Raw genomic sequence first — 26,060 nt, forward strand, 5'->3', positions numbered from 1 at the left:
TAGTCTTATCTAAAATTTTATTTTATTTCAGTCTGAGTATTGCCACTTGTTCAAATAGCTCACATAAACCCATTCCATCCAAAAAGGAAATATAAAATGCTTCTAACAGCGTAAGCACAGTTGGCATGGCCTATCCAAAGGTCTTCCAATAGTGTCTGCACGCAAAAAAAAAAATCTAAATGGAGTTAAGCCATAAACTGGATGTTCTTATTATCTGTGCCGTAAGAAATATTCAACATCAGTTTGGTTTTAAAAACCCATCAAATATCAGTCATGGCAAGGAAGACCACTGAGCTCACTTCTGATAACTAAGTTATGTTATCACTGAACGTAACGTATCCTACATGATCGCTGCCATGCGGGAAGACCTTGGGGTAGGGGCTTTTCATAAGTAACACAAGCACCACTTGCACAGGAATGGCCGGGCATTCCCAGAGCAGCCGTGTGCTCCTGACTTCCTCCACTGCTTCCTCCTCACCATGGTACTCAAGCCTCCAAAGCTGAGAGGGCAATGCTTAAACTCACTGAAGGCTTTTACAAAGAAGACTAATGAAGGAGATGTCGTGAGGTACAGCTAAATACTAAAAGTGATGACGATGATGAGATCTTGAGTACTTGAGGCTATTTATATTGCCTTGGATTCACTGATTTTGCATGTTAGTCTGCTTTCTATCTCACAGGACACTGTGGAGGATTAAGTGAGATAAAGTATGTGACAGTCTAGTTTGTGTCTGCATAACCAGTTTATAATATTCCCATCCTCCTCCCCATCCCCAAAGAGGCTAGTCCTTGAACTTTCAGAGTACTCTGTAAAGAAAAAATTAGTATTTCTATCTGCATCCGTGTCAGCATGATTCTAAATTTCTCCCGAGAGTCACTTCTCTTTTGTAAAATAAACTTTATACTATTTGAAATATACGTGAAGCTTCATTTTTGTTCAGGGTTTTTAACTTCTCATTGTGAAAAGTTACTTCTGAGGAACTGAAACCCCAGAAGGTAACCATAACAAAAAAATGTTCAGTGTTTTTTTATATTTTAAATGATGGTTCAAAGGCAGACTTGTAGACTTGTATCTCTTCAGGAGATGGAAGGCAAATGCAGCCTCTGAAGGGAACTGTTCTAATTATTGCCTAAAAAAGTAAAATTATACAACTATATTCAAGGACATAAAACAAGGCACTACATTAAAACTAGGATGACTGAACAACAGTTAGGGGGAAACAGCTGAAAGAGTAAAGGGAGAGAGATTTAAGAATAATCTGAGTTGGGACAAGGATCCATCAGTCCTGGATGCTTCTGTTATCTGAATATCTTGAATCACATGATTTCCTGTTTTACCTTCTACAATGTCTCCACTGAAATTTCAAATCAGCATTCTCACAGAACTAAATAATAGTTATCATTGTGTTGGGATTCAAAATTTCAATCCAGTAACCATCAGGATCTTGAATAAATGCCAGGCCTTTCATTTTACCTGTAAAACAAAATAATTTTCATTATTTGAGAGACCTAAAATATATATATATATATATATATATATATAAATTTAAAATAATGTTTATTAATTCATATTTTATTTTACATTTTAGTTAATTACATTATTTCGTTTATAGTTCTAACTTCAAAAAATCTATTGGTGTGGCCCAGATGCACGAGTTTCAGAATGACACATTTTATCTTCTACACATAGCTGTAAACCAACTCTCCTGAAATAAACAGTGGGACTGCCTGTATCTTGTAGGTATCAGGTAACTACTGCACCTGCACAATGTAACTTCATGCAGCTAGTTGAGTAGTCACAGAAACTGCCTTATTTTAAAGAGGAAAACGACAGCAGATGCTCAAGGGAGCCAGTAGCATGGCGCATCTAGCCAGCCAAGGGACCCAGATGCTTGGTCATACACTATTCTGTGTAACCCAAGCTGTGCCAATCAGATTCTTTCTCCCAGGACCTCATGACTGGGACTGAGAGGGTAACAGGTCTAGGAGTAGAGTTGTTTGCCTAAATGGAAAAAGTGTGACCTCAGAAATTTATTTTGGTACCAAGATGCTGAATTAGTTTGACTTTTATCTCTGGCTCCTCTCCTCAAGATCAGCTTCAGAGGAACACAGATAAAAAATGGGGGGGGGAGAAAAGTATGATGCCTCTGATGTGACAGTTGGGGACAGAAATGGTAGGGGTGAGGTGGTGACTATTTTAACCCACTTTGTGTGGAAGGGGTACTTGTGGCCAGACCACAAGGCAGTCCATCGTGGCTGTGGGAGAATAAACAAGGAGTTTTGCTAGTTTGGCTCTTGCTTCTCCCAGTGCCTTGGGCCTCAGCACCTACTCCCACAGTGCGGGAGGTTCGAACGACTGGTTCAGATGTCCTCGGGGGTAGGGAAGGGCAGAAAAACAGGTGGGGAGCAACTCATCTCCCAGAGGTTACACGTGCCACACAACCAGAGTTAGGGAAAAACAATGCCAGGAGCGTCTCCTACAAATACTACATCAGGGACAAAGGGGGAAAAGGATATGACTACAGAATGTGAAGTATTTGTCTTAACTCTTATTTTCTCTCTCTGCCCTGCACATGTCCCTGATATCACTTGGAATTTTAAGAACCAAGGTCTGGTCTTCCCCCACTCACATTGCCTGATGGCAGGAGGAGAAGGGGATGACAGAGGATGAGATGGTTGGATGGCATCACCGACTCAATGGACATGGGTTTGGGTGGACTCCTGGAGTTGGTAATGGACAGGGAGGCCTGGCGTGCTGCGGTTCATGGGGTCACAAAGAGTCAGAAACAACTGAGCGACTGAACTGAACTGATGGTTGGAATAGCTAATAGTTTCAGTAAAAAAATAAAAACAAACCCACCCAAATCTCTGAGACCAAAATAATAAGAATTTGAGGAATATAACTATAAAACAAACAATGGATTATAAATTCTAACTGAAGAACAAATATGAGATTGATGGACCAAGAACTATTGAAATATGTAAAAACAATGAGGAATATTAAATATAACCAATATGAAATAAGAATAAGAAAATATTAAAGAAAGCCAGCAAAAATTAGAAATCAAAATTGTAATGAAGTGAAGTGAAAGTTGCTCAGTCGTGTCCGACTTTTTGTGACCCCATGGACTGTAGCCTTCCAGGCTCCTCTGTCCATGGAATTCTCCAGGCAAGAATATTGGACTGGGTAGCCATTCCATTCTCCAGGGGATCCTCCCAACTCAGGAAATGAACCCAGGTCTCCTGCACTGCAGGCATATTCTTTACTGTCTGAGCCACCAACGGAGCCCAAGAATACTGGAGTGGGTAGCCTATCTGTTCTCCATGGGATCTTCCAGACCCAGGAATTGAACTGGGGTCTCCTGCACTGCAGATGGATTCTTTACCAGCTGAGCAATATAAAAGGAAGTCAGCAAAAATTAGAAATCAAAATTATAATAGGTGAAATAATACAATAGATGAGAATACAAAAGACGAATATAAGAACAGATACATCTGAGGAAAAATTAGCTAATTAGTATGCCAGTTTGAAGAAATCCCCAGAAGGAAGTCAAGGACAAAGAAAACAAATATAAAAAGCTTCTAGGACAAAACAGAAGAAAATAAACAAAGGAACACAAATCAGCAGATTTTTCAGCAGCAACACTGGATGGGAAAAATAAGACAACAGAGTTGTATTTTCAAGACTGAAGGAAAATAAACCTAAGGTTTATAGACAACAAAACTGTCATTTATATATATATAAAGGCAAGGTTCTGGGGTATATGGAATGCCTCAAGAGTGCTGCCTCACAAACACTTTGAAAGCAGTTTTGGTTGAGGTACTTAATAAAGGGACAGAAAAATCCAAAAGATGTTACAGCAAGAGATATATGGAGAAAAAAATATATACCTTTACATATTTATTATCTTAAAAAAACAAGCCAAAGAAAAAAGAAAAATAAATCAATACTACCCCAGCCTGGGTATAGTAAGATAATGGAGGTAGAAGGGAGCAAGTTCTTGTTTTACTGGGGAGGATGATTTTTGGATATCAAATCTCCTAATTGGAATTAAAAAAAAAAAAAAAAGGATGGAAATGAAACAGTGAAATATTCCAAATTAAAAATTTAAAAAATAAAATGGGATGGCAAAAATAGATATAAATAAAATAATTATAATACATGTAAATCCAACAAAATCCAGATACATACTATTGTCAAGAGACATACCTAAATCATAAGGACATGCAAAAGTTGTAAAAGGATGAAAAAGAAAAATCAAATAATTATGAACTGAACAGACTTGCTGTAGTCACATTAAGAGCAGAAGAAACAGACTTTAAGGAACTTAGTTTTTGGGTGGCTAGATAGACCTGAGATAGTAAAAGCTGGTGGTCACTGAGAAACGGGCAGGGTTGAGGGGTGGAGAGGCGGCCTCGGTCTTTGGCGGCTCTCCAGATCCTGCAATTAGTCCCATGTGAAGCCACCCTCGAGTTTGCCTTTCGGTTTCCTAAGGTAACTCAGTGTGCTTCCAATCATTTCTCTTTCCTTAAGCTGGTTGGAGTAGGATTCAAAGCCACTTGCAACCAAAAGGTTTAACTACAACAGGACCCTCTGTGAGTGCTTAGTAAATGTCACAGAACTAAAGAGAGGCCTGAAGAAAACAAGTAGCAGACTCACCATCATCAGGTTTCTTCACAAATTTGACTCCCAGTTCTTCAAATCTTTTACAAGCACCATGAACATCGGGAACAGCAATTCCAATGTGACCTTAGGTAAAACCGCCCCCAAAACAAGGCAGAGAGAAAGAAGGAAAAATTACAACAGGGTATCCATGTGCCACAAGTGGCTTCCAAAACTAGTTAATTTCAAAACACAAGGCATCTGTAAACAGACTGAATCAAGTTGGTTCAAAACCTATAAAATATTAAAGAACAAGAATCTAAGTGGCTGGGTATAATAATTAGTTGCTCTAAATTATAAATTATTTGACATAAGCCCAATATTTGCTCATAAAGAGTTCAATCTGTTAATAACCTACTTAAAAAAACGATATCCATTTATTCATGCTTAATAAGCTAATTGTTGATAATGACTATATACCAGTCCATTTAAACTGATAATCCTGGCATTTGATTGAGAGATTTTAGATTAAGGCAGAAGTGTATACTAGCAGAAATTAGGATTATTATTAACCATCATTTTTGGTTTTGTTCTTTAATTTAAAAGTCTACTGGAAATACAGTACTGAGACTGAAAAATGAAACCATGGTGAGAGAATAAATGTAAAGTTTAGATTGACAGGATGAAATTATATTCCTAAATAAAATTAGGCTTCCCTGGTGGCTCAGATGGTAAAGAATCCACCTGTAATGCAGGAGACACAAGTTCAATCCTTGGGTTAGGAAGATGCCCTGGAGAAGGGAATGGTTACCCACTCCAGTATTCTTGCCTGGAGAATTCCACAGACAGAGGAATTAGTCCTCTGTCTAATTCCACAGGGTATATAGGTTCACCAAGAGTTGGACACAACTTACATGTGGAAATAAAAATAGCCATACTAACAAAAATCTAAAAATTAATGTTTTAGATTGCTTACAACCATAAATGGGTACCCAATGCAAAATCACAAAACCATAAAAGTGTATTACACACAAATAGGCAAACATACCAAATCCTCGAGGGTCTGAATTGCCACTGTGGTAACTCTGGGTCTCATCATCTTCCGTGCCCCAATTGCTACAGATGGAGAGAAAACATAATTCTAAGTGACCTGGAGAACAGAAATTCTGAAAAGAAAGCTGCAACAATCTTTGAAATCTTTCCATGTATATATGCTACTTAATACACTTGGTCTAATCTCTGCTACTGTACACGTTAAGTTTTCAACAACAGAAAGAGCAAACAGGCAAAGAATGATGAACTAGACTAAGGAGACAATAAAACTAGGCATCTGGATAAGAATAAAAATGATAATAATAGCAACTACCATTCATTGTGCTATGGACTTTATATTTCATGAAGCCCTCAAAACAGGTGCATGGGTTAGATCTGAGCATCTCCATTTTACAAATGAGACTGCCACTTAGGGAGGTGGTATAACTTGATCACAGAGCTGTCATCAGAGGCAAGACTCAGGCCAGGTCTGTCTGACTCCAGAGCTGTTCTGATTCAGGAGACACATGAAATAGCACACCCTGAAACAAATCTGTTTTGTTAATTTTTAAAGACTGCACAAAAACAGCATACAGAATAAAACAGAAAGGAGAATGCCTATGACAATCTCACCTGTAGTATCCAAACATTCATTAGCTACATTTTGACAAACATCTTGCCATTTCATTATTACATTCTCTGCAAATGATCTCATTTGCCCTACTTGCACCATAAGAACAATATAAAGATCCATGAAAAAATACTCAAAGATATTGTTACAAATGGAAAGTGGTTAGATAAAACCCAGTTTGAATTAAGCTGGTAAGTAAGGGGGAAAAGTTAAAAAAAAAAAAAAAAGCTTCCAAAAAATGTAGAATACATAAACAAAATAAAGACTCATACTTACTGTGTCAGTTCAAGTGTAGCTTTTCTGGAGAATACCCACGCTACTTTTTCATCTTTATCTTTTGGGATGTCATTTTTATCCTCATAAGCCAAGAAATAGAGTGAAAATTTCATAGTGGGGAAATCAAGTTTCTGGAGTAGTCTGAAATTAAATAACAAGCCTGACTCAACTTACAAGAAAAGTCGATTAATACTAAAATCAACATGACGATATTCGAGTTCTACTGAGAATAAGAACAGTACACAGTGAGGCTGTTTTAATAGAAAAAGCAAGGAAAAATCAATAAAAAAGTCTAATTAAAAAACTTATCTGTAAATATCAGTGAAATTTAAAAAAATTAAATGTAAACTTGTAATTCATCAGTTCTTCAAATACAATGAAAATTAGCTGGATTTATGGTACCTGGATAAGTGTCAAAAGATATCTTCAAAAGAAAATTTTGTTTTTCAGTGGAAAATATAATGTCTCACACCTTTAGGATATATGGCATTCAGTTACTGTGCCAAAACTCCTAGGAAGATAAGGTGAGGACAGGTGTTAAGAGAGGGCAGATTAACAGCACAGAAGACATGAATGTCCATAATAAAGTGGTTGACAGTACCAAATACTGCAGAAAGGTCAGACAGGATTAAGTTTGAGGAGAAGTGAGTAGATACAGAAAGGTCCTGTGAGGGCAGTTTCACCAGCACGCACAGCAGAGGCTGGAGAATGGGAGGTGAGCAAGTGGGGTCTATCTGTACAGACAGTCCTAATGATGGGATGGACTGCAAGAGAGCAGAGAGCGACAATTATCCTACAACAGAGAAGACTTAAGTTTCTTTTGTAGGTTGAAAAGAGCAGTGGAAAAGGAGAGACTGTGAGAGGAAGTGCATGAATTCCGCATCCTGAGGTTCTGAAGAAGATTCAACAAAGCTGTGGCTTCTAAAATGAACTTAGAGTGTGACGTTATTTTGCAAGGAGTAGGGTGAAATGAGGATACACACAGTATAGTTTTCTTTAGATTACGGAGGATTAAATGCTCAAAAATGACTTCATTCAACACCAATAAGAGGGAATGACTGAAGCATAGCAAATAATAAGTTTCTAGAGTTCTGTTCCAAATCTTCTACTTATTACTGCTATGTAATATGCCTTAGCCCACTAAGATCTACCCACTGACTCATCACAAATAGCTCTTACTCAAACATGTTTATGATGAAGTGTCATACAACTCAAATACTCCAATCACAAAAAACTATCTCTGCACCTACCAAAGCAGACTGCCTAAGCTCTTACAGACCAGTCAAATGGAGCACTTGAACGTGTTTTACACTGCTCTTCTCAGCACAGCATTATCTTTCACTAGAACATCAAGCTGTACTCTTGTGTTAGTCGCTCAGGCATGTCGGACTCTTTGCAACCCCATGGACTGTAGCCACCAGCCTCCTCTGTCCATGAAATTCTCCAGGCAAATAAAATGAAGATATACGTTTAAAAAAAAAAAAAAAAAAAAAGAATACTGGAATGGATTGCCATTTCCTTCTCCAGGGGATCTTCCCAACCCAGGGATAGAACCCAGGTCTCCTGCATTGCAGGCAGATTCTTCACCATCTGAGTACTCTATTTGGGGCTCTTTTAAAATAATGTCAACACTGGAGTTGTTTGGACCTGGATTCAAATTCCAGCTCTGCCATGTTCCCACTGTGGGATTTGGTGCCATAAGTTAATGCCTTTAAGCTTTGGTTTCTTCCTTTCCATGTAAAATGGAAATATAAGCTATTTCATAAGCCTTTTGTGAAGACTGAATGAAAGAACATATAAAGGGCCTGGCAAATAGCAGACATTCAATACATTTGTTTCATTACGTCCTTTAAATATGTCATGGTGCATTAGTAGCTAAGTCGTGTCCGACTCTTATGACCCCATGAACTGCAGGCTGCCAGGCTCCTCTTTCCATGGGATTCTCCAGGCAAGTACACTGGAGTGGGTTGCCATTTCCTTCTCCAGGGGATCTTCCCAACCCAGGAATCCAACCCAGGTCTCCTGCATTGCAGTCAGAATCTTTACTGACTGAGCTATGCGCAAAACCACTTTTTCTGGAAAGAATGACAAGAAACTGTTAACAGCCGTTATCTTTGAAGAGAACTAGGAGAGGGAGGCTGTCATTTTTCACTTTGTATTTCTCGGAAGCAGTCAGATTTTCTAAATATAGACATATACTGTATTACTTGACGTTTTCTCTTAATGTCAATGAAGGTTATCTAGGCAGTAAATTAAAGATTATTTTACTCTCTATACTACCAGAAATAAATAAAAACCCTCATATTATTTAGGGAAACAAATCAAGAAAAGCAAATATGTTAAAGGTATCAAATCAGTGAATATTACTTATTTGGAAAAAGAGAACATATCCTATAAAATGGGACAGATGGTCAACTTTAGGTAAACTCACTAAATTTTCTAAATAATGTGTCTTTATAGCTATATCTTTTCTGAAGAAAACAAGAGGCTAAGAGTGGCCATAACATCAAAATGGTCTGGGCACGTTAAGGATTTAACTGGCAGCTCTCAGTGAAAAGGGAGTTAGAGAAAATGCAAGCACTGGTGTCTTGCTGCCCAGTGAACCTGGCTGGGAGAGAGGACAGGAACCTGACGGAAGCCCTGGCCAGTCAGTCAAGCCTAGTCCCAGACTCCTGGCCAAAAGCACTTTTGTGACCTTTGAAGCAAACTTTAATCTATTTTTAAAATAGATCTGAAAACATTGCCTATATTTGCAAAGCTATGTATTTAAACATCACAGGTACCAACAGTTTACTTACGTCATTCCAAGAATTCTTGTATAAAAATCCAGTGACTTCTTAGGATCCTTAATTCGCAACATGGTCTGCTGCAAGAGAAAATCCTAAGGGGAAACAGTATGTATTCAGTTCAGTTCAGTTCAGTCACTCAGTCGTGTCCGACTCTTTGGAACCCCATGAATTGCAGCACGCCAGGCCTCCCTGTCCATGTATTAAACACCTTTAATTTTTACTACTTGTTACCAACATTAGCTTTGCTTTCTGTAACAAGATACCAACAGCCCACTATGGCAATCCCTTAGTCCATCATGGCTTAATTATTGCTTCTGTTCGGTCCATAAAAGCTATGCTGAAATTTGTGTAGCTCGGTCAAAGAGTTGGGTTTTTAAAATTTTTTTCTTTTCTATAGATTTTGTGCCAAGTTCTATAAAACAAGTTCAACAACCCTGTTTATCCTATCCCTATTTCTATTCTATCCTAAAATCTTTTTAAGCAGCAATCTGGATCTCAAGAATCCTAAAGAGTTCATACTCATTGATCAAGATATTGCCCTTCTAAAAATCTATCTAAGGAAATAATTAGAAACTTTGACAAAGATTTATGTATAAAGACATTCATCACAGCATTTACAAAGTAACTGTGTGCCAAATACTATTCTAAATGATTTATAGAAATTAACTTATATGATCTTCATAACAACCCTCCTTATGATATATATATTATATATATATATAATGTATATATTATACCATCCCCATTTTACTATTGAGAAAGTAACTGGCAGAGAAAAAAAAAACCTCAGTCCAAACAGTTTGGTTCCAAAGTCCTTGCTTTCAACCACCTTGCTAAACTGCCTCTAACAATGAAGAAATAGTTAGATAAACTAGTTGTTGTTGCTTAGTAGTGAAGTCGTGTTAGACTCTCTGCAATCCCATGGACTGTAGCCCACCAGGCTACTCTGTCCATGGGTTTTCCCAGGCAAAAATATTGGAGTGGGTTGCCATTTCCTTCTCTAGGGGATCTTCCCGACCCAGGGATTGAACCTGCATCTCCTGCTTTAACACAGGCATAATAGAATATATGAAGACATTTAAAATGCTGTTTTAGAAGTATGTGGACATACATACGATATTATGACATACATGTTATATGTCAATTTTATCTCAATAAAGATGGCAAAAACAGTTTAGAAAATGGAAAGATACACCACTTTTCTGATTGAGAAGACTTAATAAGATAAATACATTATTTCTAAGAAAACACAGAGTAATATAAATTCCAAAATCATTTAACCTTAAAAAAAAGTCTATATATGGCAAAAAGATTAACAAATACATTCAATGTTAATGGATTTATTCATAAAAGTAAAGGCATATAAATCCTTTGCTGCCAAAGTATTATTTGGATGGTATTTAAAAAAACAAGCAGTGTTTGCTTTTTATAAAATGATTTAGTTAGTCTATGCTCAGGTAACAGTTTTCTTTTTATCACCAAAACATTCTGTTAACTCTCTGTAACAGAATGTTAAACCACTCTGTTACTTCTGATAAACACTCAAATGATTTTGGAAAAAAGTTTCTTTAAAAGTTACTAAAAATCACTGTTTATTACTATTGTTCTAAAATATTGTTTGAAATAAATATATCTTGTGTCTAAAAAAAGACTTGTGCCTAAAAGTTGATGTCTTATCTCATGGGACAGTTTTTAACTTTGTCTCTCCCTTTGGGTGTTCAGTTGCTAAGTCGTGTCCAACCTTTGCAGCCTCATGGACTACAGCCTGACAGGCTCCTCTGTCTTTGGGATTTCCCAGGCAAGAATACTAGAGTGGGTTGCCATCTCCTTCTCCAGGGGATCTTCCCAACTTGGGGATAGAATCCTCATTGCCTGCATTGCAGGTGGATTCTTTACAACTGAGCCCCCAGGGATGTCTTTCCCTTATTATGCTCTAAATTCAGAACAGTAAAAGATGTCTTTTATGCTCAAAAAGTTTCAGGCTTTCTCGGTTAACTGCTAAGCAACAAAGATTTGCTCCTCTGCCTTACAAAAAGAAAGAATAATAGAAATAATCAGTCTTTTGCAGGAGTGGGAGAGGGCAATTTCCAAATTTAATTAATTTAAAACTACTGTGCAAAAACGTTAAAGGTCCAATCAGGGATGTTTCTAGTACATGTACTATGTGCCTACAATATAATCCTGACAAAACTATAAAAAGCAGAGCCGGGAATGAACCAAAGGATCAAGGTATAAGATTTTTTTTTTTTTGGTATAAGACATGAACGTAGGGCTTCACTTTTTACGAATGTCCAATGGCTCCAGCACTATTTGTTCAAAAAATCTATCCTTTCTCCACTGAATTACTTTTGCATCTCTGTGAAAAATTTGTTGGGTTTTTATTAGTGAGTTTATTTCTGGGTTCTACTCTTTTCCACTGATCTATATCAGTTGTAACTTACACAGCATTTGGCATCATCATAAAATGGTTTGAGTGAAGTGTAGAAACCTTATCTCTCCTTATATCCCTTTCCTCTCTCTGATTTATAACTGTCTTAAAATATTTCCACTGCTGGGCCGGGGCAGAATTCTAGGTTTTCCGTGTTTCTCCACTGATAACAGCACGAGGGGAAAGACTGTTACTGCCTGGCAAGACGAAATCATCGCTCCCTAGTCTTTGATGCTACCGTAGCACGGGGAGGTTGAGCACCTTATTATAGCCAGTTGGCTGGAAGACTAAACTCCCCACTCAGCCTCTGCTGGCACAGGTGTGGCTGAGGCCACTGTTTTCTATGGGATTTGGTTGTAGTAGAGCACTTGTTGTCTAAAAGTTTTCTGACTTATCAGGAAATACTGTGTATTTCCTGGTCCTGTGGGTAGAGAAAGTAGGCATTCATTCGGCTTTTTTGTGTGTGCATCCATTGGCATTTCCAGATCACTAAGCCTTTAGCTCTAAGTCTGGGCTATATGAGGCAGAGAGAAAACCCAGGAAATTTACTGCCATGAGGTTCCTAGGGTTTCAAAGTCCCTACCCAATCTGCCTTCTTCTCTCTGCTTTGCAGAGTCTTCCTATTTTTGTTTTATATAAGCATATCTTGTTTCATTGCACATCACTTTGTTGTAGTTCACAGATACTGGTTGTTTTTTTTCCCCCAAACTGAAGGTCTGTAACAATCCTGTGTCCAACAAGTCTATCAGTGATACTTTTCCAACAGCATTTGCTCACTTTGTATCCCTGACCACATTTTGGTAATTCTCACAATACTTCAAACTTTTCATTACATTTGTTATGATGATCTGTGATCAATGATCTTTGATGCTATTATTGTGATTGTTTTGGGGTGCCATGAACCACATCCACATTAGATGACAAACTTAATTGAAAAACATTGTGTGTGTTCTGACTACTCCACTGACAGACCACTGCCCCATCTCTCTCCCCATCCTCAGGCTTCCCTATTCCCTGAGACATGATACTGAAATTACATCAGTTAATAACTGTGCAATGGTCTCTAAGACTTCAAATGAAAGGAAGAGTTCCATGTCTCTTATTTTAAATCAAAAGCTAGAAATGATTAAGCTGAGCGAGGAAGGTGTTTCAAAACCTAAGACAGACTGAAAGCTAGGCCTCCTGCACCAAGTTAGCCAAGTTGTGAAGACAAAGAAAAAGCTCTTTAAGGAAGTTAATAGTGCTACTCCAGTGAATACACAAATGATAAGAAAGTAAAACAGCCTTATTCCTGATATGGAGAAAGTTTTAGAGATCTGGATAGAAGATCAAACCAGTCAACATTCCTTCAAGCCAAAGCCTCATCCAGAGCAAGGCTCTCTCTCCCATTCTAGAGGGCAGAGAGAGGTGAGGAAGCTACAGAAGCAAAGTCTGAAGCTATCAGTGGTTGGTTCATGAAGTTTAAGTAAAGAAGCTAGTTGCATAACGTAAAAGTGCAAGGTAAAGTAGCAAGTGCCGATGTAGAAGCTGCAGTGAGTTATCCAGAAGATCTAACTAAGATAATGAACGAAGGTGGCTGCACTAAACAGACTTTCAATGCAGATGAAACAGCTTTCTATTGGAAGAAGATGCCATCTAGGACGTTCACAATTGGAGAAAAGTCAGTGCCTTCGAAGCTTCAAAGGATAGGCTCATTCTCTTGTAGGAGCAAAAACAGCTAGTTACTTTAAGTTGAAGCCAATTCTCATTACCATTCTGAAAATCCTAGGGTTGTTAAGAATCATGCTGAATCTCCTCTGCCTGTGGTCTTTATAAATGAACAATAAAGCCTGGATGATAGCATATCTGCTTACAACATCGTTTACTGAGTATTTTAAGCCCACAGTTGAGACTTACTACTCAGAAAAAAAATAAGATTCCTTTAATACATTCATTCAAAATGCACTTGGCCATCTAAGAGCTCTGACGGAGGTGAACAATGAGATTAATTTTGTTTCCATGCCTGCTAACACAATATCCATTCTTGCAGTCCATACATCAAGGAGTAATTCTGATTCTCAAGACTTATTCTTTAAGAAATACATTTTGTAAGGCTATAGCTGTCATAGATGATGATTCCTCTAACGAATCTGGGCAAAGTAAATTGAAAAACTTCTGGAAAGGCTTCACCATTCTAGATGCCATCTAGAATATTCGTGATTCATGGGAAGAGGTCACAGTTTCAACATTAATAGGAGTTTGAAAGAAGCTGATTGCAACCCTCACGGATGACTTTGAGAGGTTCAAGGCTGCAGTGGAGGAAATAACTGAAGATGTGGTGGAAATAACAAGAGAACTAAAATTAGAAATGGATCCTGAAGATGTGACTGAACAGGTGCAACCTCAGGATAAAAGTTTCAATCTTGCATTAGCTAAACTTTCAGAAATTTTTATACTTATCTGAACTGTGTGTTCTGGTCTTAATAACAGTGAGGCCAACTCTCCATGGAGCCTATCAACTCCCTCTCCCAATGAATTTTCAAATGTGATGCATTACCCCCAGCAAAGGGTCTTCTTCAGGTTCAACTAAGCATTCAGAGTCACAAGACAACTATAGGCTAGAAGGCTATCCGTCAGGAAAACACAGTTTACCAACAGAGTGGTGTTAGGTGTCTCTCTTCAGCAAGAGTTTGGAAAAGAATCTATACAGCTTGGGTGCAGGGAGAAGATCCACATTAGGGCAGGAGTGGGAATCACCCTGGTGTCGAAGCCCTGTGTACCACTATCTCTAGTAGCAACTCCATAGGCACAGCTTTCAGAATTTTCACATGGGACAGTGATAAGAGTCACGGAATTCAGGCACACCCAAAGCTATATTAGATATTTATAATTCTCCCTTTGCAGATGCAACCTTCCAGTCAAGTTATTTCTACTGAAAGCAATATTGCCATGTAGCAAATAGCATTTCGTAGGAAAGAGAGCTGCTGCTGCTGCTGCTAAGTCGCTTCAGTCATGTCCGACTCTGTGCAACCCCATAGATGGCAGCCCACCAGGCTCCCCCATCCCTTGGATTCTCCAGGCAAGAACACTGGGGTGGGTTGCCATTTCCTTCTCCAATGCATGAAAGTGAAAAGTCAAAGTGAAGTCGCTTAGTCATTTCTGACTCTTAGCAACCCCATGGACTGGAGCCTACCAGGCTCCTCCGTCCATATGATTTTCCAGGCAAGAGTACTGGAGTGGGGTGCCATTGCCTTCTCCGAGGAAAGAGAGCTAGAGATAACCAAAGGTCAGATTCTTATCAAGGAAAAAAAGCCTAACTTCTTAACCCCTAGGTGTCACATCTCCTATGAATTAGAAATGGATAAAGTTTTGCTTTTTCCTGACTTTAAAAAAAAATTGCAATTGCCTTCTGTGAAAGTTCATTTTGGAAAAAGAAGTGTATTTGAGGGGAAGACTATTTACTATGTGACAGCTGCAGCACATGGTTGATATACTATGCTATGATACATTTTTTTTTTATTATCTTTTTCCTACTATTACTTCTCTGATTCAACCTATGTCAGAGAATAACAGTTGTTCCAGAAAATAATTCAGCCACTTCCTCTACACTTATTGTCCTATCTAAATTGATTTCATGTGGTTCTTTCCTTCTTCCCACTCAACAGCTAACAACATACTGCAAGTATACTTAACCTATAAATAAGGAAGACAACAGGTAGGAGACACAAAGGAAATTTGTTTTATTTTAAAAATTACCTATGGTATTTGTAAACATACCTGCACCCGACTACTCTTACAACAAATAAAAGAAACAGGAATATCCTGGAAGCCCTCAGTATCATGAGGCCTTTCAAATCTCATGCAAAGGGAGAAAAACATACACAAGTAGGAAAGAAATATTAATAATTCTTCAGAGGCAATGTGATTCAAATGCTGGCTCTCTCTGTTACCCTGAGTAAATCATAACTTTTCTTGAACATCAGTTTTCACATGTTTAGAATGGAAATAATAATGGTTTTCAGCTCTTAGGGCTGAGTTGGAAAATAAATGGGGAAATGCATGTAAGTGCTTAGCAGAGTACTGTCTCAGAGTAAGTTACTCTACTTACTATTGCTCTTGTTGTTATTATTATAAAATATACCCCAGAATTTCTACTACCAACTATTGCTTTTGATTCCCAAGTCTGTATTCCCCAGCCCATACCTCTAACCTCAGCTCTGGATTTACATCTCCATCTGTCTACTCATTTCCACCTGAGTCAAATATCAAATTAATCACAGCCCAGATAAACACTCCTACTATTAATACATCCCCCTCAGGGAATGTCTCTAGAATCCCTTGTTAGCCCAAGTCAGACATATGGACAAATCTTCCTAGTTCCTAGTTTCTTTCTGCCACTCCTTCTGTAACCCAATCCAAGCGTTGGATTGGATCAACCTGACTGCTCAAGTCCCTCTGGAATCTTTGTCCTTGCCTCTCCAATGATCACTACTGCCTTGCTCATGTCTTCACTACTTCCTGCCTGAGCGAGTGTCCAAACCTCCCTGGAGGGCTTCCCTGCTGGTCACGTTGGTCAGGAGCTGGCTTTCCAGTGCAGGTGGTGCACCTGCTTGGGAAGCTAGGACCCCACAAGCCTTGGGCCAAAAGAACCAAAACATAAACACAGAAGCAACACTGTAACAAAATCAATAAAGACTTTGAAAGTGATCCTCATTTAAAAAAAAAAAAAAGAAGCCTCCCAGGTCTGTCTGCTTCTTGTGAGCTTCAGTTCAGTTCAGTCACTCAGTCATGTCTCTTTGCGACCCCATGAATCGCAGCACACCAGGCCTCCCTGTCCATCACCAACTCCCGGAATTCACTCAAACTCATGTCCATCAGGTCAGTGATGGACAGCCATCTCATCCTCTGTCGTCCCCTTTTCCTCCTGCCCCCAATCCCTCCCAGCATCAGAGTCTTTTCCAATGAGTCAACTCTTCACATGAGGTGGCCAAAGTACTGGAGTTTCAGCTTTAGCATCATTCCTTCCAAATAACATGCAGGGCTGATCTTTAGAATGGACTGGTTGGATATCCTTGCAGTCCAAGGGACTCTCAAGAGTCTTCTCCAACACCACAGTTCAAACCCAAATGCAATCCAGAGTGATGCAATCCAGAATTCCGAGAACGCTACCAGACTGAGCTTTCTATAATTAAAAAACCCAGTTGCGTCATTTCTGGGTTAAAGATCAGAATTTCAATGGTGCCTTACAGCTTTAAGAAGAAAATCCCCAAAGCAAGCGCATACAGTTGTTGCATACTTCTCTAACTTCATCTTTTGTCATTACTCCACTAAACTGGTCATCTTAAATGGTTCTGATTTCATACTCTTAGCAGTTTAAAAAAAAAAAGAGCATGCACCCACCATAAATGTGTGTGTATATATATATATATCTTTTTAAAATTATACACAGAAATATACTAAAAAAAACAAATATATTAAAAATGTATTTGCCAAACAAAAATCTTCGCAGGATGAGAAAACCAAACCAAGTGGGAATGTTCATATTTTCTCTGAGAATCCCAGTGACTGCTTTGTGTACCTCACCATTAACTCCACTGCCTTATAACTTCAGTCTCATTGTATACTTGCAAGTCCCTGCATCGGTTCTCTATTTTCACTGTGCTTTTATATAAACTACAGTTCTCTCTGCCGAGAAAAGTCATTCATCCATCTAGCCACTGTCCTTATTCTTTCCTTTCCGTTTTTCTTCCCTCAATCCCTGCACCCAATTCTACCTAGCTACCTCCTTTGTATTCGGTAAAACCCAACATAAATGTCACCAGTATGCTTGTCTTAAGAACCCCATGAACAGTAAGAAAAAGCAAAAAGTTCGGACACTGAAAGATGAGCTCTCCAGGTTGGCAGGTGCCCAATATGCCACTGGAGATCAAGGGAGAAATAACTCCAGAAAGAATGAAGAGACAGAACCAAAGCAAACACAACACCCAGTTGAGGATATGACTGGTGATGGAAGTAAAGTCCAATGCTGTAAAGAACAATATCGCATAGGAACCTGGAATTTTAGGTCCATGAAACATGGTAAATTGGAAGTGGTCAAACAGGAGATTACTGTGGGCAAGAATCCCTTAGAAGAAATGGAGTAGCCATCACAGTCAACAAACAGTCTGAAATGCAGTACTTGGATGCAATCTCAAAAATGACAGAATGATCTCTGTTCGTTTCCAAAGCAAACCATTTAATATCACAGTAATCCAAGTTTATGCCCTGACCAGTAATGCTGAAGAAGCTGAAGTTGAACAGTTCTATGAAGACCTACAAGACCTTCTAGAACTAACACCCAAAAAAGGTATCCTTTTCATTATAGGGGACTAGGGGACTGGAATGAAAAAGTAGGAAGTCAAGAGCTACCTGGAGTAACAGGCAAATTTGGCCTTGGAGTACAGAATGAAGCAGGGCAAAGGCTAATAAAGTTTTGCCAAGAGAAAGCACTGGTCATAGCAAACACGCTCTTCCAACAACACAAGAGAAGACTCTACACATGGACATCCCCAGACGGTCAATACCGAAATCAGATTGATTAATTCTTTGCAGCCAAAGATGGAGAAGCTCTATACAGTCAGCAAAAACAAGACAGGGAGCTGACTGTGGCTCAGATCATGAACTCCTTATTGCAAAATTCAGACTTAAAGAAAGTAGGCAAAACCACTAGACCATTCAGGTATGACCTAAATCAAAGCCCTTAAGATTATACAGTGGAAGTGACAAATAGATTCAAGGGATTAGATCTGATAGGCAGAGTGCCTGAAGAACTATGGACAGAGGTTCATGACATTGTACAGGAGACAGGGATAAAGACCATCCCCAAGAAAAAGAAAAGCAAAAAAGGCAAAGTGGTTGTCTGAGGGTGTGTTACAAATAGCTGTGAAAAGAAGAGAAGCAAAAGGCAAAGGAGAAAAGGAAAGATATACCCATTTGAGTGCAGAGTTCTAAAGAATAGCAAGGAGACATAAGCAAGCCTTCCTCAGTGATCAACGCAAAGAAACAGAGGAAAACAATAGAGTGGGAAAGACTAGAGATCTCTTCAAGAGAATTAGAGATACAAAGGACACATTTCATGCAAAGTTGGGCTCAATAAAGAACAGAAATGGTATGGACCTAACAGAAGCAGAAGATATTAAGAAGAGGTGGCAAGAATACAAACTATGCAAAAAAGATCTTCATGACTCAGATAATCACGATGGTATGATCACTCACCTAGAGCCAGACATCCTGGATTGCAAAGTCAAGTGGGCCTTAGGAAGCATCACTACAAACAAAGCTAGTGGAGGTGATGGAATTCCAGTTGAGCTATTTCAAATCCTAAAATATGATGCTGTCAAAGTGCTGCACTCAATATGCCAGCAAATTTGGAAAACTCAGCAGTGGCCACAGGACTAGAAAAGGTCAGTTTTCATTCCAATCCCAAAGAAAGGCAATGCCAAAGAATGCTCAAACTACTGCACAATTGCACTCATCTCACATGCTAGTAAAGCAATGCTCAAAATTCTCCAAGTCAGGCTTCAACACTACATGAACCGTGAACTTCCTGATGTTCAAGTTGGATTTAGAAAAGGCAGAGGAACCAGAGATCAAATTGCCAACATCCGCTGGATCATCGAAAAAGCAACAAGAGTTCCAGAAAAACATCTACTTTTGCTTTACTGACTATGCCAAAGTCTTCGACTGTGTGGATCACAACAAACTGGAAAACTCTTAAAGAGATAGGAATACCAGACCACCTGACCTGCCTCTTGAGAAATCTGTATGCAGGTCAGGAAGCAACAGTTAGAACTGGACATGGAACAACAGACTGGTTCCAAATCAGGAAAGGAGTACGTCAAGGCTGTATATTGTCATCCTGCTTATTTAACTTTATATGCAGAATACATCATGAGAAATGCTGGGCTGGATGAAGCACAAGCTGGAATCAAGACTGCCAGGAGAAATATCAATAACCTCAGGTATACGGATGACACCACCCTTATGGCAGAAAGTGAAGAAGAACTAAAGAGCCTCTTGGTGAAAGTGAAAGAGGAGAGTGAAAAAGTTAGCTTAAAATTCAACATTCAGGAAACTAAGATCATGGCATCCGGTCCCATCACTTCATGGCAAATAGATGGGGAAACAATGGAAACCGTGAGAGACTTTATTTTTGGGGCTCCAAAATCACTGCAGATGGTGACTGCAGCCATGAAATTAAAAGACATTTGCTCCTTGGAAAAAAAGCTATGACCAACCTAGACAGCATAGTAAAAAGCAGAGCCATTACTTTGCCAACAAAGGTCTGTCTAGTCAAAGCTATGGTTTTTCCATTAGTCATGTATGGATTTGAGACTTGGACTATATAGAAAGCTGAGCACCGAAGAATTGATGCTTTCGAACTGTGGTGCTGGAGTATACTCTTGAGAGTCCCTTGGACTGTAAGGAGATCCAACCAGTCCATCCTAAAGGAAATCAGTCCTGAATATTCATTGGAAGGACTGATGTTGAAGCTGAAACTCCAATACTTTGGCCATCTGATAAAAAGAACTGATTCATTGGAAAAGACCCTGATGCTGGGTAAGACTGAAGGCGGGAGAAGAAGGGAATGACAGAGGATGAGATGGTTGGATGGCATCACTGACTCAATGGACATGAGTTTGAGTAAACTTCGGGAGTTGGTGATGGACAGGGAGGCCTGGCATGCTGCAGTCTATGGGGTCGCAAAGAGTCGGACACGACTGAGCGACTGAACTAAACTGAAGAGTCACCAACACTAAAAGTATTCCCTGACCTCCTCATCTACCACTCAGATGGGAAGGGACATCAAGTAACTGTATCAAAGAGGACTGACAGAGACAGTAAACAGAATGTCAGGAGATCACTATTTGGGGATAGCAACATTGGCTTTTTGAAGCAAGTTAGTAAGTCTGCCTGGGATGTGGTGTAGCTGTATATTCTTTGATCTGCCTCTATGACAAAGATGCAAATGATCAACAAACAAGTTGACCTTCTACCACTGCTTTCTCCTTTCCAAACCAGGTCCTCATCACTTTTCTCACCTTTTAGGTGTCCTCATCATCTCTAGGCTTAGATCTCTCCAATATATTCTATAGAATGATTTGAATCCCTCAGTGGTTCCCCACTAACTATACGAAATCCAATTTTCTTAAAAGTGACACTCCAGGCTCTCTCCAAGATCTGGCTTCAACTTACCATTCCAGTCTTCTCTACCACTGCTTAAATAACTTGAACCAAAAACACATAACTCATTTCTCCAGAACACGTTTCACACTGCATCTTTCTGTCACCTCACCACAGTTTTGCTCAGATGTCTCCTCCACCTAGAAGCCTTCCCATGCAACCATCTCCTGTGTGATGTTGGGATCCCATCTATCTTTCAAGGTCTAGGCTCACCCCCCTTCTTCTTGACTCACTCCCTGATATCCACAGTTAAAATTCAACCTTGAATTGTATTGCTTTTCATAGTTTAGAGATCATAGATACATTTTATCCTTATAGCAGTTGCTTTTACAAACTCGGCCCAAGTGTCCTGCTAAGATCATTATGGCCAATGATAGAATTGGGGATTCAAACGTAGGTCTTCAGCCTCCAAATACTCTGATTACATATCATACTATAGATGCTACTGACCTGCAGCATGACATCCCGGAGTGTGAAGTCAAGTGGGCCTTAGGAGGCATATAACAAACAAAGCAGGTGGCAGCAGTGGAACTCTAGCTGAGCTATTACAAATCTGAAAAGATGATGCTGTTAAAATGATGCACTCAAAATGTCAGCAAATCTGGAAAACTCAGCAGTGGCCACAGAACTGGAAAAGGTGGGTTTTCATTCCAATCCCCAAGAAGGGCAATGCCAAAGAATGTTCAAACCACTATACAATTGCGCTCATTTCACATGCTAGCAAAGTTATGCTCAAAATCCTTCAAGATAGGATTAAGCAGTACCCCCAAGAACTCTGAGATGTACCAGCTGGGTTTAGAAAAGGCAGAGAAACCAGAGATCAAATTGCCAACAATTGTTGGATCATGGAAAAAGCAAGAGAATTCCAAAAAAAAAATCCATCCACTTCTGCTTCATTGACTATACTAAAGCTTTTCACTATGTGGATCACAAAAATCTGTGGAAAATTCTTAGAGATGGAAATACCAGACCACCTTACCTGACTCCTGGGGAACCCGTGTGTGGGTCAAGAAGCAACAGTTAGAATGGGACATGGAACAACAGACTGGTTCCAAATTGGGAAAGGAGTACAAGGCTGTATGTTGTCACTCTGCCTCGTTAACTTATATGCAGAACATCATGTTAAATGCCAGGATAGATGAATCCCAAGTTGGAATCAAGATTGCTGGGAGAAATATTAACAAACTCAGATATGCACATGATACCATTCTAGTGGCAGAAAGTGAAAAAGAACTAAAGAACCTCTTGATGAGGATGAAAAAGAGGAGAGTGAAAAAGCTGGCTTGAAACTCAACGTTCAAAAACTAACATCATGGCATCTGGTCCCATCAATTCAGTTCAGTTCAGTCGCTCAGTCGTGTCCGACTCTTTGCGACCCCATGAATCGCAGCACGCCAGGCCTCCCTGTCCATCACCAACTCCCGGAGTTCACTCAGACTCACGTCCATCGAGTCAGTGATGCCATCCAGCCATCTCATCCTCTGTCGTCCCCTCCTCCTCCTGCCCCCAATCCCTCCCAGCATCAGAGTCTTTTCCAATGAGTCAACTCTTTGCATGAGGTGGCCAAAGTACTGGAGTTTCAGCTTTAGCATCAGTCCTTCCAAAGAAATCCCAGGGCTGATCTCCTTCAGAATGGACTGGTTGGATCTCCTTGCAGTCCAAGGGACTCTCAAGAGTCTTGTCCAATACCACAGTTCAAAAGCATCAAATCTTCGGCAATCAGCTTTCTTACTTCTCGGCAAATAGAAGGTGACAAAGTGGAAGCAGTGACAGATTTTATTTTCTTGGGCTCCAAAATCACTCTGGACAGTGACTGCAGCCATGAAATTAAGACATTCCCTTGGAAGGAAAGCTATGACAAACCTAATGCATGCTAAGTCACTTCAACATGTCCAACTCTTTACAACCCTATGGACAGTAGCCCGCCAGGCTCCTCTGTCCATGGGATTCTCCAGGCAAGAATACTGGAGTGGGATGCCATGCCCTTCTGCAGGGCACCTTCCCGACCCAGGGAATGAACCTGTGTCTTTTTATGATTCCTGCACTGGCAGGTGGGTTCTTTGCCACTAGTGCCACAAACCTAGATATCATATTAAATAGCAGAGACATCACTTTGCCAACAAAGGTCTGTATAGTCAAAGCTGTGGTTTTTCCATAGTAGTCACATAAGGCTGTGAGAGTTGGACTATAAAGAAGGCTGAGTGTTGAAGAATTGATGTTTTCAAACTGTGGTGCTGGAGAAGACATGAGAGTTCCTTGGACAGCAAGGAGATCAAATCAGTCAGTGCTAAAGGAAACCAATCCTGAATATTCATTGGAAGGATTAATGCTGAAGCTCATGCTCCAATACTTTGGCCACGTGATGGGAGGAGCTGACTCTGGAAAAGACCTTGATGCTGGGAAAGACTGAATGCAAAGGAGAAGTGTGTGGCAGAGGATAAGATAACTAGATAGCATCAACAACTTAATGGACATGAATTTGGGCAAACTCTGGGAGATAGCAGAGGATAAGGAAGCCTGGTGTGCAGTAGTCCATGGGGTCAGAAAGAGTCAGACACGACTTGGAGACTGAACAACAAGAGATGCCACCCTTGAAAATCTCTATCTTCTGTGCTCCCACAGTGCTTTATAATTCCAATATATATAATCCCAGTTCCACCTTATGTTATAGTTGGTGTATGTTTGGTGCAGGAAGGAACTTCACTTTTTTGTTTATTTCAATATCCCCCAAGGTACCTATCATGCTCTTTACATATATCAGATGATCAATGATCATTGAATTTACGCCTTCTTTGAGTCAAGTTTCAAAACACTAGAGTCAGTATCTAGAAGCAGAACAGAGTGGAGACTAGAGTGTGGGCTCTCCCTAGGCAAATTACTCAGCACCACTGTGCCATTGTCTACTTATATGTAACATGGAAATGAGTATGCTTCCTCGCACAGTTGTGAGGATTAAATGAAGGAATGTACTTAACAATGGAGAAGGAATGGCAATCCACTCCAGTATTCTTGCCTTGATAATCCCATGGACAGAGGAGTCTGGTGGGCTACAGTCCATGGGGTCGCAAAGAGTTGGACAGGACTGAGCAACTAAGCACACGCACTTAACAAACCAGGGTCTGGCACAACTCCACACATACCAGCTACTATTACTATTACACAGTCCATTTTATGTCCCCCGTATGGCACCTCAAGATCGAAAATGACTAATTCCCAAAAATAATTCCTTCAAATCAAGAGAAATCTACTTACATTAAGAATGCATAAATTAAGATCACAGGGATTGTATTCAATCAATTTCATCAAGCTCTCTTTGGAATCTTTTTTTTTTAAATAGTCCAGTATATAAAATGTCCAATTATCTGGGAAATTAATTTACACTGAATAACTCAATCGGTATTATGTGAAATAACAAGGTATTTAACATTAAAGAGTGTAAAAATAAGATAAGTGTGAGAGGAAATGTGTATATTTATTTCTTCCCCCTTAGTCTTGCAGTGACTAACATTTTTCCTAAGCTAAGTATTATCAGGTGGTAGTCAAAGGCTTTAGCAATTAGAAGTGTTTGAGTCTTCACCCTGAATGTAAAAAGCAAGCAGGGAATAAAGTCAGCAACTGGTCTTAAAGGTCTGTACAAAGCACACACTCAATCTTCAAGGAATTAGAGCTTATCCAGTCAAATGAATGCATACAAAGGCATTTGCAGACAGTGTTGAGTATGCTGGAGCAAACCCCGGAGTGGCTGCCCTGTCTGAGCTTGATAAGGCCTGTAGGCACCACACCTGAGTGAGTTACAACTGACTCTCAGTACAAACACGTTAAGCAAGCTGAAAAGCCTTCCTATGCAACCAGTTATTCCTCTCAATGGGTCTCAGCTGCAATAAGAGGATCAGTGAAGGAATTTCCATGATTCTCTTTGGACCTAAGCTCCAGGATTCTAACATCCCTCCCGTGGGGCACTAAGCCCAAGCAGAGGAGTAAAGCTGTTAACAACCGTAAAGGCCAACCTAAAGCGAAATTCTGGGCACGGTTAAAGTCAGGAGCCATCAGATTGGTTTGGAGGAGTTAAACCCGGGGCCAGGGCAGTTACAGAAAAATGACAGGGTCTTCCCTGGTGGTCCAGTGGCTAAGATTCTGCACTCTCAACATAAGAAGCTCCCGATGGATCCCTTGTCAGAGAACTAGATCCCACACGCCACAACTAGGAGTTCGCCTGCCACATCTAAGATACGCCGCAAATCGATAAAAATAAATAATAAAGAAAGAAAAATCATCCAGGCTGGGAGGATCCGGCGGCACGTAGAAACTTTCGACCAAGACTTGAGTTCTGAAACTGCTCTTACCCGCCAGGGCTATTGACCTGGGGAACACTCACAACCCACAGACAAGGACTCTGATCCTGACTGAGCCAACGTTTCAGGTAACTGTCCCAAGTCAAACAAGGTAGAGCAAGCAGGGTCACAGTCTTTCAAACAACTTAAAAGAAACGGATGCTTTCTCTGATCTCCTGTTGGGACAGCCCACTCCGATCCGTCCAAGGCGGGCGGAAGTGCAGCGGTGGCCGGATGAGGTTCAAGTCCAGAGTTCGAATCATCCAGCCCAAGCCGGGCCTGGTTGAGCCCGGGAACTGCTCCCTCTGCGGGCCCCAGCCGCGCCACGCAGAGGGGGCCCCGACTCGGGAAAATTAGGTTCTGTGCCCACCTTGGTGCTGGGGTCCGGGTCGGAGCAACAGCTGAGGGCAGCCTCGTCGGTGAGGCCGCCGGACGCGGGCTGTGGTTCTGCCATGGCTGCACTGCTGTATCACGGACGACTGTCTCCGGGAATGCGAGACGTACCCACACTCCGCCGGCTCCTAAGCGCTTTTCACCAGCGCCGGCGCGACTGCGCCCAGGGGCGGGCGCCGCTGACTTCCAGCCACTCGCTTGCTGGAAAGGAAGTTGGCTTTCTGCTGATTGGGTCCCAGTTCCTCCGCCCACAGCGCTCTACGTCCAAGACTACAATTCCCAAGGTGCTTTGCGTATGATGGAGGCCTGCGTGTGGTTTTAAAAAAAAAAAACAAAAACCAAACCCAAATCGGCCCGAAGAAAGTGCAGTTTCTCT

The 26,060-nt window shown here is 40.3% G+C and overlaps 1 protein-coding gene across 1 annotated transcript; it reads right to left on the minus strand.

Moving 5' to 3' along the window:
* GLO1 (glyoxalase I) lies at positions 1-25,844 on the minus strand. The gene is made up of 6 exons (XM_061399072.1): positions 25,662-25,844; positions 9,341-9,423; positions 6,543-6,683; positions 5,652-5,719; positions 4,661-4,750; positions 1-1,474 (listed from the first exon to the last, which is right to left on the minus strand). The coding sequence occupies exons 1-6, from the start codon at positions 25,743-25,745 to the stop codon at positions 1,386-1,388; spliced, it is 555 nt and encodes a 184-aa protein (XP_061255056.1). The 5' UTR covers positions 25,746-25,844; the 3' UTR covers positions 1-1,385.
* Positions 25,845-26,060: the final 216 nt, after the last annotated feature.

Source organism: Bos javanicus, chromosome 23 (assembly GCF_032452875.1).
Source record: "Bos javanicus breed banteng chromosome 23, ARS-OSU_banteng_1.0, whole genome shotgun sequence".
Taxonomy (NCBI): Eukaryota; Metazoa; Chordata; class Mammalia; order Artiodactyla; family Bovidae; genus Bos; species Bos javanicus.

Bases quoted from the DNA above. Each gene is read 5' to 3' on its own strand.
- GLO1 (XM_061399072.1), bottom strand. From the start codon at position 25,745: ATGGCAGAACCACAGCCCGCGTCCGGCGGCCTCACCGACGAGGCTGCC. The intron at 9,424-25,661 runs GTGGGCACAGAA...GTTTCCCCTTAG, and splicing joins ACCCGGACCCCAGCACCAAG to GATTTTCTCTTGCAGCAGAC. The intron at 4,751-5,651 runs GTATGTTTGCCT...GTTTTACCTAAG, and splicing joins TTCAGACCCTCGAGGATTTG to GTCACATTGGAATTGCTGTT.